The sequence below is a fragment of the Corapipo altera genome, unplaced genomic scaffold (genome assembly GCF_003945725.1).
Source record: "Corapipo altera isolate COAL_440 unplaced genomic scaffold, ASM394572v1 1, whole genome shotgun sequence".
Classification (NCBI taxonomy): domain Eukaryota; kingdom Metazoa; phylum Chordata; class Aves; order Passeriformes; family Pipridae; genus Corapipo; species Corapipo altera.
In genome coordinates, this window is record NW_020884873.1 from 33,306,688 (window position 1) to 33,320,332 (window position 13,645).

At 38.0% G+C, this 13,645-nt stretch overlaps 1 protein-coding gene across 11 annotated transcripts in view; it reads left to right on the top strand.

Moving 5' to 3' along the window:
- The window catches only part of GRIP1 (glutamate receptor interacting protein 1), a 320,846-nt gene that overhangs the window by 231,772 nt on the left and 75,429 nt on the right, over window positions 1–13,645 (top strand). For all 11 annotated transcript variants that reach the window (XM_027655497.1, XM_027655524.1, XM_027655533.1 and 8 more), the window contains exons 3-7: window positions 3,860–3,995; window positions 4,923–5,068; window positions 8,482–8,565; window positions 9,431–9,506; window positions 10,865–11,010. In XM_027655497.1, coding sequence (XP_027511298.1) covers window positions 3,860–3,995; window positions 4,923–5,068; window positions 8,482–8,565; window positions 9,431–9,506; window positions 10,865–11,010 — 588 coding nt within the window. The remainder of the gene's footprint in view (window positions 1–3,859; window positions 3,996–4,922; window positions 5,069–8,481; window positions 8,566–9,430; window positions 9,507–10,864; window positions 11,011–13,645) is intronic.

Below are 13,645 nucleotides of genomic sequence, written 5' to 3' on the forward strand. Positions count from 1 at the left end.
ATGTACATCAAAAAGTAGAAAATGACAAAAAGTCTGCTGATGTATGAAATACCAGAAGCTTTATTATTATACTATTATTCTTGAAGAAAATTCAGTCATGGTGTTTCTTGGATTTTACTTACCTGCAAGTTGTTCCATGTATTCATCTTCTCACAATAAGTTTTACCCAGGCTTGAATTTGAGCATCTGCTTATCTTTAAAGCTTTGTTGTGCTATGTTGACTATCCCTATAGTCTGCCAGATTGCAGGGTAGGTCATGCTATTACTACACCAGCTGACCTGGCTGCAAGTCAGGCACATGCAGTTACGATATTGCAACAGCAAGCCTAAGAGAAGCATCTGGACCAAGAATTTAGAAAACAGCAGCAGTGTAATGTTTTCTTTAGAATTCAGTTGCAGCGTGTGCTTCACCTTTCAGAACTGGAGATTTAAAGGAAGCTCTTTAGAGCAGAACCTTTCTTTTTCATCTTATGCCTGCTTGTGTGTGCAAGTATGTGTGTGTGTGTACAAGTATGCATCTTTTCACTCCCCTTGCCAAGCCATCTCCAGTATTCAGTGGGATTCCTGAACCCCATGCTGAAGGTGGGTGGATGCCAGGAAAGCTGTAGGGTGACTGGTGCAGCATAGACAGCCTGGGATTGCCCCTGCAGCTGCAGGAAGCAGTGGAAGTCCTGGGGCAGTCCTGAAACCCTCCCCAAGCCAAGGGAAGGCAGGTCCCAGTGTGAGCTTGTAAATTATAAGAAATCTGGAAATAACTTTGCTTTCCTTTCTAATGCTAGCTATGCTAATATTATTAGCAGTGTGGGAGTTACACGTAAGAAAGAACACACTCTAGAGTCTTCTAACTAATTAGGAGTTTGCTGGTTGGCATAAGTAATGAATTGTGAGTGAGGTGATACATGAAGTAGTTTGATTTTTAACCCACAAAGAGTAACATAGGATTGTCTTAACTAGAGAATAGAGACTGACCTTGATGCAGTTGCGTGTTGGATTGGTAATGAAGTCCTGGGGTTGTTCTGATATGGGCATTTCAATAATACTCCAGTGGGATTAGTCTGTAATAATAATGCCAAAGCAATGCAGATGAGTAAACATGTAATATATAGTATTATAAGAACAGTAATCATGTGCGATTTAAGAAAGCAAAGATGAAAAACAGAGAGAGAGTGGTATCAAATGGACCTGGTTCAGAGCCCTTCCAGGGATAACAGTCTCTTATAAGCAAAACCAGCTTAGGTAGTTTGATTTCTTCCTGATATGATTCTGTACAACAAAAGCTACAAAATCCTTCAGAGCAACAAACCTAATGAAACTACCGTGCATGCCTAGATGACCTTATCTGTCAGTTAGCAATGAGCCTTTCACACCACACCTCCCTTGCAGTGTTGGTGCATCTTTCCTTTCTGCCTACCAAGGAAAAGTGTCTAGAAGTCGCTGTTGTGTTGGCAGAGGTATACAGAAATTTGTCAGAATGGTGAGCAGAAAGGAACCTGGTCATCACTTTCCATGTCAGTAGTTGAAGGGAATTGTAAAACTGTTAACCAGCTTAAAATACTGCATGGATCATCTGTTCCACATGTCACTTCAGGCAGCAGAGTATTTCCCAGAATTGGACTGAAAACTCAGAACCTATATAAAAGATCAAAGCACATGACAGTATTGTGCTGTGGCAAAAGATTAGGCATATGCAATGCATTGTTGATGTTCCATATACACATTCTGGCAAAAGATTCATTAAAAAAATTAAAATCTTAGATGGTTCCTGAGAACCAGATTGCACTACTGAGAAGTAAAAGGAAGGATTCCGTCTGGGAGATGGAGTGAGAGGAGAATTCTCCTTTTGACTCCAGATCTCACAATTGAGTAAACCCTGAATAAACATGTGTCACTCAGTAGCAAAGCTCGTCAGGTTGCATCATGGGTGCAAATATACAGTAATTTTGGTTTCAGTAAGTACCATGTCTAACTCTTGTGATCCTTATGAATACTTACAGGTTTTTATAAAACTGAAAGCAGCATTTTGGCCTCTCTACAGCTATGCAACCTGCATGTTCAGATACAGGTAATCACATCTGTTCTTTCTGAACTGTTAAAAAGACCAGATGTGAGTAAACATTGTGGAATCTCAACAGCTTCCAAATGGTACCCAAATGGTGGTTTGGTGTCAGCCAAGTTGAAGAATGCACCAGGTAGCTATGGTGCTGTCTGCTTCTGACAACCCATGCTGCTGACTGAATACTCTGCAGAATTTTGTCTTAATAGAAGCTTTATAAGCATAGAAGAATTCTTGCCCAAGCACTTAAATCATGCTGTATAATGATAAAAATATGAATAACTGAAGCTGGATCATCATCAACTAGAATGGAAATGGCCTGACAGCCACCTGGAAAGGAGCAGGAACATTGCATGGAATGATTCTGCATTGGAAAAAGATTCAGTAGTTAACCCCAGTAAAAGTACTACCAAGGATTACAGGACTGTCCACCAGGACTGGAGGCTCTTCTGAATGCTTTCCTCTGTCTGCCACCATTTTCTCAAATACAAAGGCGATGGTGGTAGGTTTGGCATTCCTTGTTCTGAGCAGCCATTCTTCATATAAAGGTGAAAATGTATTAGGTCATCTTGTCAGTCATGTGAAAAGATCTTGGAAGAGCCTTGCTGGTGTTTGTATAGTGCTACTTCTAGATCTTACTGAAGAACATTTGAATATATACAAGGAACTCGCTTGTTTTTTGGGTGAATTTTAGTCTTTAAATCTTATGCCAGCACAGCAAACTTCTAGTGCGGTACAGTCATACTGTTTATTTACAGTGCATATATGATATTTGTAACTGACCAATTCACCTGAAAGCTGCATGTTGAACTGAAAAGGACCAGAAAGATGAATGATCCTTCTAGAATTTTAATGGATCTTTAGGATTTTTTGCATTTTTCCAGAATACCTGAGCAGCTGGTGGTTTTAATGGGTCTCCTCTGACTGAAAACAGTGAATATGAGGTATGATTGCCTCGTGGCTTTCCAAACAGTTGCAGTCCTGCTGGAACTGTGCATATGTAGATTATCTTATCCATCCATGTGCAATAAAGGCATTTCTTTTTGAAAGTTTAAGGCTTTTTATTGCAGGTGACCTGCATTTGTTGATGTCTGTGGGATTAACTTATCCTTTTCCAATTATGCTAAATGGAGAAACTGCAGAAGAGGGTGTCTCAGACAGCATGTGATGGAAATTTTATATATACTTACAACTATGAAAGCCCTTCACCTACTTTATACCTGTTCTGCAGAGATTGCAGGGAGTTACAGTGGAACTATGTGTGTGTAAGAATAAGGAATAAAACTGTTAAGATCTGATATATTTCTGTCTGGATTCTTGCTATGTTCAATCGTTTTTATTAACACTGACACCTACTAGTGGCCTCAAAATGAGTCTGAATCTAAAATTATAGTTTTGTTATATCTTTGCATCTTTTACCCTTCTGTTTATTCAGTTGAAGTACTTGATAAAACGCAGAGGTCAGAGGGAGAGAGCAGAAAATGAGAAAAGATAGCTTTCTTAAAATGCAAAACAAGTACCATAGTTATAAGCATTGCCAGCCTTTGTATTTATTGGCTCTATATAGGATACCAACATATTGGTATGATTTTTAATAACCTTTTACAGATCACATGTCTCAAGATTTATCTGTATGCAGGCTTTTGCACACAGTACTTGTGAATTGTAACATAAAGAATCTCCAGATGTACATGTTATTTCTTATTAAGACAGAATGATTTTCTAGGGAAGTAGATGACACTTTAGAAAGGCAACGTCTGTACTATTACTTAAATCTTAATAACGTCAATAATTTTCTTTCAACAGAGGAATTCAAGGGCTCAACAATAGTTGAATTAATGAAAAAAGAAGGCACCACCCTAGGGCTTACAGTATCGGGGGGTATTGACAAGGATGGGAAACCAAGAGTATCTAACCTTCGCCAAGGAGGAATCGCTGCTAGGTAACCACATCTCAAACCACAAAATGCATTATAAGATGTGATTGCTTAAAAAATATGTACCACATGAGAAAGGTCACTAAAAAATATGTGACTGGATGCATCTATAATGGCAGCCCATCACACTGGAGAACCTCATAGGGAAATGGCAACAGCTGGTCCTCCTCTTTGCTCAAGGCTACTTTGGTAAAAACTAGAAATACCAATGAGATATTTGGAAGTCATCATAAGACTAATGACATTTATTCTAAATTATATATGTTTTATTTCTCTGGTTTTTTGTCCTTGAACAAAAATTTGAGAGAAATAGCATAATGTACTGCGGGGAAAAAATGAAATGGAAAAACTAAGGGTAGTCCTACCGTAATTTATTTACCAGCTGTTCATCAGCTGGTTTTAAGATTAAAAAGACTCTAAATTCATAGTTACCTTGGTTACTACTACAGTGGAAAGAAAAAGCTGTTATTCATGAGTGAGACAAGTCGAAATATAAAGGTTGAGCTGAAGCACTCCAAGTAACCAAGCAGAACATATGCTTTTGGGCTGTGGCCTGTGTCCTGTAACTGTGATGTTAACTGCAAAGGCAACCACTGTTTTGGACACTTTCCAAAGAGAGAAAGAAAGATAGGGACATGAAGAAGATGACTTCCCAAATCCTGTGTCCAAACCAGTCCCATCATCCAACTCCTTTATTGTGTAGCTGGTTTTGTACATTGGAAATTAATAATGCAACAATGTTCTTCTTTTAGTATTTAACAAGATAGATTAGATTATGATCTTAAAATGCCACTTTCTGTTCGAAAGTTCAACTTATTTTAATCTAGATTAATGGAAAAAGTATTTCTTACCCTCACTAAACAGTACTTTTAAAGGATTTAGTTTGGTCCAGAAGATCTGTCTTTAACAAAAGGAATATGTACTTTTCCCTAGGAGTGACCAGCTGGATGTAGGCGACTACATCAAATCTGTGAATGGAATCAACCTGACCAAATTTCGCCACGATGAGATCATCAGCCTGCTCAAGAATGTTGGTGAAAGGGTTGTATTAGAAGTGGAGTATGAGCTGCCTCCAGTCTGTAAGTAATCACAGAGCAAACTGAAACCTATGCAGAATAGCAGATGGTGTCAGCAGTGAGATGGGCATGGTTGATGACAGCCATTTTGGTAATGATTGGGTTTTTATGTTCTATTTTTAATTTTTTTCTGTGGCTTATCGCAGTGTGTTGAAGCAGTAGAAAAGAAATTGCAGTACAGGGGGATGCTTTCAGATGTTTTAAAAGCATGAATCCCACCAATGACAGAGCAGAGTTGTCAATCTCCACTATTTTATTTTTTTTGTTTGCTTGTTTGCAATTTGAAATACTGGAAGTCAGTTTGGGTAGATTTTGTGGCAAGAAAATCCTTCTTTTTACAGTAAGATCTTCTAACATGAGACTAGTGAATATCTGCTAGTTCTGCCTCTGCCTTTTCCTTCTGTCTCTTCGCTTGCAGCACCCTTCCTCTCTCCTGGATAAACAACATCCTTTGGGACTTTTCAGTCTTTTCTGATGTCACTTTCAGGCAACATTTCATTTCTAGAGCAGAAGACCCAGAGGGGTAGGCCATGAGGATACATAAACTTGCAAGAATTGTGTGACCGAAACAAAAGCTTTCACTGAGCAGGATTTTCTTCAAAATATAAATTTATGCTGATGCTAAAGTCACAGAATGCTACTGAATATTTTCTTTGCCTCTCCTTTACTCTTTCTTATGTGCTTATGTCTATAACAGTGTGTCTATAGGAGAAAATCAGTGGGAATCGAGTCTATCAGGAATGAAGTGAGAGCTAGAGAAACAGAGAGTTGGAAACCTGGGACCTAAAGTGAAGGAGTGAGTGTCAGGTGGCTTCCTGGCACCAAGGAGCTGCATCAGTCACAGCTTTAAAAGGGTGTGTGCTCCTTCGTGCTGCTCACTGGAGGGGAGAAGATGCGGTTTGGTGGTGTTTGGCCAGAAAAATCTGGAGCCAACTAGGAAGTTCATGCCTCCTTAAATAGTTTCCTTGTAGTAGAAGCCAAAAAATCCATCACTCTCTTCAGTATTCAGACGATGAACTCCCCACAACTTTCTAGCAGATGGAGGGTTAGTCTAATTACATATCTGATGGTTTTTAGGACCTCCTGACAACCATCCTAATATGTTTTGAATGTTCTCTATTTAGTGTTTGCTTGTGGTAACAGAACTTCATGTTCTAAAACACAGAATCTGAGTTAATGAAGTTAGCAGATGTATTTGTTTTACCAGCATTAATTGGTTTGCATTTATTCAAGTGGACTTTCTTTTATCCCCTTTTAGCATATGTGCCACTGTTGTCCACTGAAACAGGATTTTGACATGCTAAATTACAGTAGAAATTATAACTTTTTTTTAAAGTAATTGGAATTTCCAATGTCTTCATACAGGTGTAGATAATGGAGATAATTAGCAATCTAGATGTTTCCATTAACTTCTAGTGAACAAGCTAGACACAATGCTTTCGTTACACACAGAAGGTTTCTGGTTAGTCATGTGGTGAAGTCCTGGCACCTCCTTCCTGGCCCCCATATGTAATGAAATTCTACTGTTGTTCTCATGGTTGCCTCCTCAGAGAAAGGACTATCATGGTTTCAGCATGGGGAAATGTCAGTCATTTAATAATGGTGGATTAAATTTGGTTTAGCACTGGTAATCTCCCTCTCCCTAGTGCTTCTTTCCATGCCTGGAAATGGTCACGGCAGCTAGTTTCAGCACCAGCCACCTCAGTGTTTAAAACAGGAGTATCTGTCTCACACCTGCCTTTTTCTGTTAGTAAGGGTTAAGGACTTCTTTCCAGTACCAGGCTGAGGCTGGGGTGGAAAGACAGCCACCTGAGTGCCTGTTGCCCAAGTGGAAGGATGCTGCATGCCAGTCCTTGCTGCTGAACTGTAGGTTTTGTCTGTCCTCAGTGGAGGTTACAGGCCACAGCAAACAGAGCAAGAAGCATGGATTCATCTTGAGCTACATGCGAGGCCGCTTCCTGTTGGTAGGAATGAAGGCAAGAGTTGTCTACTGCTCCCCATAATTCGGTCCTTTTCAGTCAGTAAAGTGTTTCTAGCTGAAAGGAAACAACCACATGGACTCAGTAACACAGTTCTGATCTTCAAGCTGTAACAGGAATTACTGCAGCACAGAGCAGTGCTCGGAAGGGCCATATTTCACCTGCTTTCTTAAGGAAATGAGATTTATGTGATTTCACTGGGTGGTTCTCCTGGGTCCCTACAGTAACTTTTTTACTGGGATTGAAAAGCTTTAAAAAAAGTACATTACAGTACATGTCCTGGAAATAGACACTTGAGCAAGTCCCTGAGTAGGGGAGTCCTCAGAGAGAGAGGCATACAGTGCTGAGGGGGCACCACTCTTCTGGCACCTTTCATTGCTGGTAGCACATGCAGGGTAGCCTGTAGTGTCCATTTTCCCTTCATGGTATCCTGATGGGGAAACTCTGGTTATTGCAGGCAAAAACATAAAATAACATAAGTTTTCATTAGTTCTGCTGCTCACAGAGCATGTATTTTATAGAGATGGGTTGGTTTGGTGGTTTTTTTAACTTCGTGTGTTGTGCTGTTTGCAGTATTTGACTGGAAGGTGGGAAGTGTGAGTGCGTGTAATTTTGCCCACTGTCCTTCTGCCTTCAGAAAAGAGAGTTCTCAGGCCCTGCCAAAGTTTTTCCTGTAAAAGCTAATAGTAAACTGTCTGCTGGTCTCTTAACAGCAGTGATTTCAAATTCTACAAAGTGGATTATCACACCCAATGCATTGGTCTGTGCATTAGGCTTCTCACCCCCTAATCCGGCTGTGCACCACTCCTCTAGTGCTTACAGAGAAAACACTGAGTAGACTAGAAGTCAAAGAATTCTTACACTCATCAGCGATGAGGGAGCATGCTACATTTTGAAAAAGAAAAGAAAAATCCTTATTATACAAAACACATTTTGCATCTTAATTTAGTAATCTGAGATTAGAAATATTAGAGATACACCCCCAAAATGTCAATTGTCTTTGCTTTATGCAATAAAAATAAATGTTTTCATAGCCGAATAACAAGCTTAATAGGTAGCTCTAAGAATTTCATTTGCCATTTTTTTCTCACTGTGTATTTCCATATTTTCTAGCACTCTTCTGTAACTACAAGAAAAGCAAAATTATGCCGTAATTTAAACAGTAAGACTCAAATTCCTCACCTGTTACGTGCATCTATGTCTCTTTTCCGAGACCATTGGCACTTTGCAAAATATCTGGTCCAAAATTCTCTCAAAAAGAGGATGAGTTGTGTTTAATTACAGGTCTTCTGTCTGACTGTTTTGTAATTCAGTCTTTTGAATTTAATGACCCAATATCTATCTTAAATTGTAAAAGGTGTAAGTCTGTATGTATAATTAGAAAAATACTAATAATTAAGTTTTGGATTCTTTTTGTTTTATTTGTTTTTCTTTTAGCTGTACAAGGATCCAGTCTCATCTTTAGAACTGTGGAAGTTACTTTACATAAAGAGGGGAACACTTTTGGATTTGTAATAAGAGGTGAGTTACTGTTGAGTTTGAACCCTTTGTATTATCTAAAGAAGCAAAAAAGTGATAATTTTTTATGATACTCAGAAATACGTAAGGATTTATGGCTTATAGTTTCTTAAAGTCAAAGTGTTACCTTTTCCATACCTTCGTGTACTGCTTTTATGAACTGCTCTAATTTTTGTTTATGGAAGAACCTTAATTAATAAACTATTTGAAGAAAACATGCTAAACTTCATTTCACATAAGACCAGATTCTGCTACATACCTTCTACTACCTGAAATCAGCAGAAAGGTCATATTTCTTAAAAAAGATTTACATGTAGTATTTGTATAAATTAGGCAGGAAATCTGATTAATCATGATGATAGTCTGAATTGTACAACTAAAATATTATCACTGACTTAAGAGAACAGAAGAAAATATAGAACTGTTAAATAATGTATCCCAACGACACATTATCGGTTTCTTCAGGGAAGACCTTTTTTTAATTAATACATAAATTCCCTAGCGGCCACTCATTCTGAGTATACATAAAATAAGGGTGTTCTTTTTCTCTGTGCTGTAAACACAACAGAACAGTAAGTGTTCACACTGAGGTCAGATTTGCAGAGTAAAAGTTCTAAGAAAAAAATATATATTTATTAAGAATCACTCCATAGAAATGTTTTTTAAAGATTCATCTATACAAAGAGTAAGTTTATTTTATTTAAGTTTAAATTCAGAGGAGGGTGATATTAATAGTTTGGCCATTTTTTGATCTTTTTAGCCCATCTGTAAAGGTTCATGCTGCAAGATTTAGGTTTGCCTCTTGGAAATGAGCTTTCATAAAAACCATAAAATGAAGGTGTATGTTCTCTCACTTTTTCCTTTCTAGGTGGAGCACATGATGACAGAAATAAATCTCGTCCTGTTGTAATAACATGCGTTAGACCTGGAGGGCCTGCTGACAGGTACACTTCATCTTTCTCTGTACTACATGTGAAAGAGAAATGGAGAAAGGTGAATTATTTGGGACAGAAGTTAAGATTTGGAGTGAAATAGATGTATTCAAACGCAGTCCTTTGAAATTCATGGTTTAGCCTTTAATTGTTGTAATAATAATAATAATAAGAAGAAGAACAGTAATGGGCAACCACAGAGGCTCAGCGTGCCATGGTGTGTATGAACTTTAATTTAGAATCTTGCACATCAGACTTTCTCATTAAATGCTTCAAAAATTAACCCAAAATAATTAGAACAAATGCCTGCAATAGGTCAGAGCACATTTTTTTGCATCCTTCAGACAAATGGTGTAGCTCTTAATTATGCTTTTTATACTCTAACACTACCATCTTTTTCTCTTGCAATTCAGAATAATACTGTCTTGTGTTTGAGTGTTGTTGCATTATTCTGTTAAGATATTTGAACATATCTGCATGTGAGTTCACACATAACGTTACCTAGACAACTTCTGCATACAGATTTATGTTTTGGCCATATTTGTATGTAATACCATTTTATATTTATATCACTTTATTTCTGTGTACAAACTGTATTTTCAAAAACGGCACTCACATCCTTAAAACACTCAAGAAACTCAAAGGGCAGTTTCTGTAAAGCAGACTGATGTTCTGTAGCCTGTGTTGACATTTTTGACATTGGAAATGTTAATTGAGAAGAAAATGTTTCAGGAGAGCCTCTCTTTTGTTCCATCACTTTCTTCTCTCCATCATCCTTGTTTTTCTCCATGATTCTTAAGCTGACAGTGTTAGTACTTCATTTTCTATTATAATTCTGAATAGATTATGAGATATGTCTAGGAGACAGTGTAATAATTGAGAGCCAAATTATTTTTGGGTAGGAAGAAAAGAAAAATGGAATTATCCAAGTAAGAGATATTTTAAAAGAAAATGAATGGACATTCATGTTTTGCAATCTGTTTCTGCACTCATGTGTTTGCACCTCATGTTTGTTATTAAGAAAATATTGGAGGAAGAGATGTTTGTGTATGTATGAAAAAAGAGTTGTGTGGACAAGGCAGAAAGCAAACATATGTTGGAGCAGACGCTATATTTAGTTGCAGTTTAATGTGACTTGATTATTTCACTATGTGGTAAGCTGTTTTCCAGTCACTGACTTTCCAATTAAAGCAATTTCCTTTCCACTGCGCCCTCTGAACATTCTCACTGTCAAAGTAAATGTTAAGTGTTAAGGCACAAGGGATGGATGTCAGGGAGGGTTCTAGAGAATTGCTTTGCATAAAAATGGTATTATCTCCAAATCAATTTTTCTTATATTAACAAAGATCATTCCTTTAATGTCCCATCAGAGAGGGCACAATCAAACCTGGGGACAGGCTGCTGAGTGTTGATGGGATCCGACTGTTGGGAACAACACATGCTGAAGCTATGAGTATTCTCAAACAATGCGGGCAGGAGGCGACTCTGCTGGTTGAATATGATGTCTCAGTGATGGGTAAGTTGAGAAGTGGGGCTTTAGTTCTGGGAGCCATCTGTGATGGTTTGCTGCCTGTTCTTGATGAGCTATTTTAGAAGCAATTGTGACCTGTTATGCTTCTAGTAGCACTGCTATTCCCTTCCGCATCGTGTCATTAATCTCGGGTTCAGAAGGAGGTGAGCGGTATTTCACTGTAATTTAGCATTCTGACATTTTTTGGTTTGTAGAGCGAAGCCATAGTGTGGATTCTAGCAAAGTAACTTTTCCAGTGACTAGTTTATAATAAAGGTTAATGAAGTGTAAGCATTTCTATGTCACATGAAAGAGGGAGTATACTTGCTCTAACAAGAATTCTTTTGCCTTTTGCCAGTGCTGCTAGATGGGCAAGACATAATTAAAAAGTCATAAGACTGCCACATAGAAAAGAACAAGGAAGAGAAAATTTGTTAAGAAATGCAGAGGTGACAAACCACAGCTTGAAAAATGAGCTTACACTTTATACAAACTTTTATTGAACTCACTGAAAATGTGGAAGGTTTCTCTGGAAAGTCAAGAAGAGAAGGTGATTTTTAACAAGAGATTTGGGATTGAGTTGTTTCCACTTGTTTTGGAAGTTGTCATATCCCCTCCGTTTTTACAAGATACAGAAAATTCATGGCAGCAAGAAACAGAAATACTCACCAGTCAGACTAAAATATTTCTTCTCTGTTTTGGGATCTTTCTCTTTTTTTCCTCTTCAGCTCCACATCAGGTTTCTAACCTAGCAGTAAAGCAGCGTCCTAGGGATTTGTGAAATAGCATTGTCAAACTTCAAAGTCTTGGAAAAGATTAATGCTGTAAAGAACAATGTCAGCTATTTGTTTATTTTGAAACAGCCCTCTATTCTGATAGATTTTTTTTTTTTTATTACAATATACATCTCTATTTACTTAACTACGAAGAATTGAAGTGGCAGGTTTGTCTGGTGTCTGGCAGGCCTAATGGACAGTTGTACAGGTTCAGAAAGGTGGAGACAGCTCAGACGAGCTCTGGTTCCTGATAAGAACTAGAATTTAGGTGTTTTCATTTGTTTGTTCTTTTTCTTTAGAAAATGATGGATGACCAAACCCTGTCTATCATCACAGTTAAAACAAGATTCTTTGTACTCTGCTTTCTCTAAAAGTGAGATCTCACTGAAAAATGAACCCCTGGCTTTAGACAAACAAAGTTCCCAGGGAACTTTCATTTCAGACAAAACTCCCATCCCCATGCTCTTGTATACTCAAAGGAGAGAGTCAGCCTCCGTTTCACCGAGGATCTTTTAGAAATCTTTGCAGGTTTTTGTGAGAAGACCACATGATGAAAAGCTTTGTTCTGTTCTAAATTGCAGCTTGTTCAAGGCAGGAACCTTTCTTCAGTGTTGTCTGGATAGAGCTCAGTGCATGAGCATGCAGAACTTAGTTTGAAGTTTCAGGTTTATAAATGTAAAGGTAACACCTACCAGTTGGTCTCTCCCTCTCATTTTCTCTCTGGATAAACTCTCTTTTGTTCTCAGCAACAAATCTGGATTTATCATGCTTGCCTTCCTGGCAATGAGTGTGTTATTCTACGGAAATTTAAGGTGGTAGAAGAATCTGAGACTTGTGGAGTCAGAAGGAAGGAAGGAAAGGGGAATCAAACACTGGGAAATTATGGGATTGCAGTCCAGCAGAGTTTACAAGAAGAAATAAGGAGGAATCCAGTAGACTGGCTTTCTAATGCATTATGATTTTTTTAGATTTTACCTAGTCCTAGTAGGTTTTGATTTTTTTTCCAATTTGTCTATCCTACATAGTTTTCCAACAGTAGTGTGAACAAAGAAAATTGTTGGAAAGCTCTCTTCACTTTTTGCAGTTACGTTATGACCGTGGTGCAAAGGCTGAAAATCATTCATCCTAATCCATTGATTCCTGACCCAGGAAAACTTTGCTGATTTGATTCTTCTCAAGAGCAGTGAAGTCAGTTGCGAGTAACATGAAAGGGAGGAAGGACATAACCCATGAAAAAAAATTTAAGAATTGCAGAAATGTTACTAGGTTCCTCAACTCTTCTGTTACCCGCAAACTATTTGTAATGCTAAGGGTTGACATGAATTTGATAATAGGCTAAAAGAAGAGAAAGGTCGTTGAGTAAGGTCACTCATCAATAACTGATGCTTGAAACTAGATTAGTAGGTTAGCTTGCTTGGGTTGGGGGCAGTAATCCAAAAATTACATAAAAGTCTGGTGTATTCTGTAGGGTCCTCCTGGTATAAACTTGCGGTAGAATATATTACTCCCAGAGATATAATTATAGCATTATTTGCTTTAATATCCTCTCTTCTGTTAGTGGATGGTTATATCCTGTAAAGTAGCACTGTGTGTGGCCAGAACTGGAAAGAGCCATAAAATACATTCTGATAGCGTGAAATTGGAACTTGAGTTGAAAAGGTTAAACTAGATGAAGAAAATAATCTTGAACTGTTTTTCAGCTACAGTCCTGTAGTGTGTAACTGACTTTTCTTACTCCTGTAAGCATAAGCTGTTTCAAAGGTGCTGTATTTCTCAAAGTTTAGTTCCTTTACCTGAAGTCTTCAAGAGGTCACTTGGGAAGCTTGTACATTTTATTGTTTCTGGAACCTAGACAAACTGGAGTA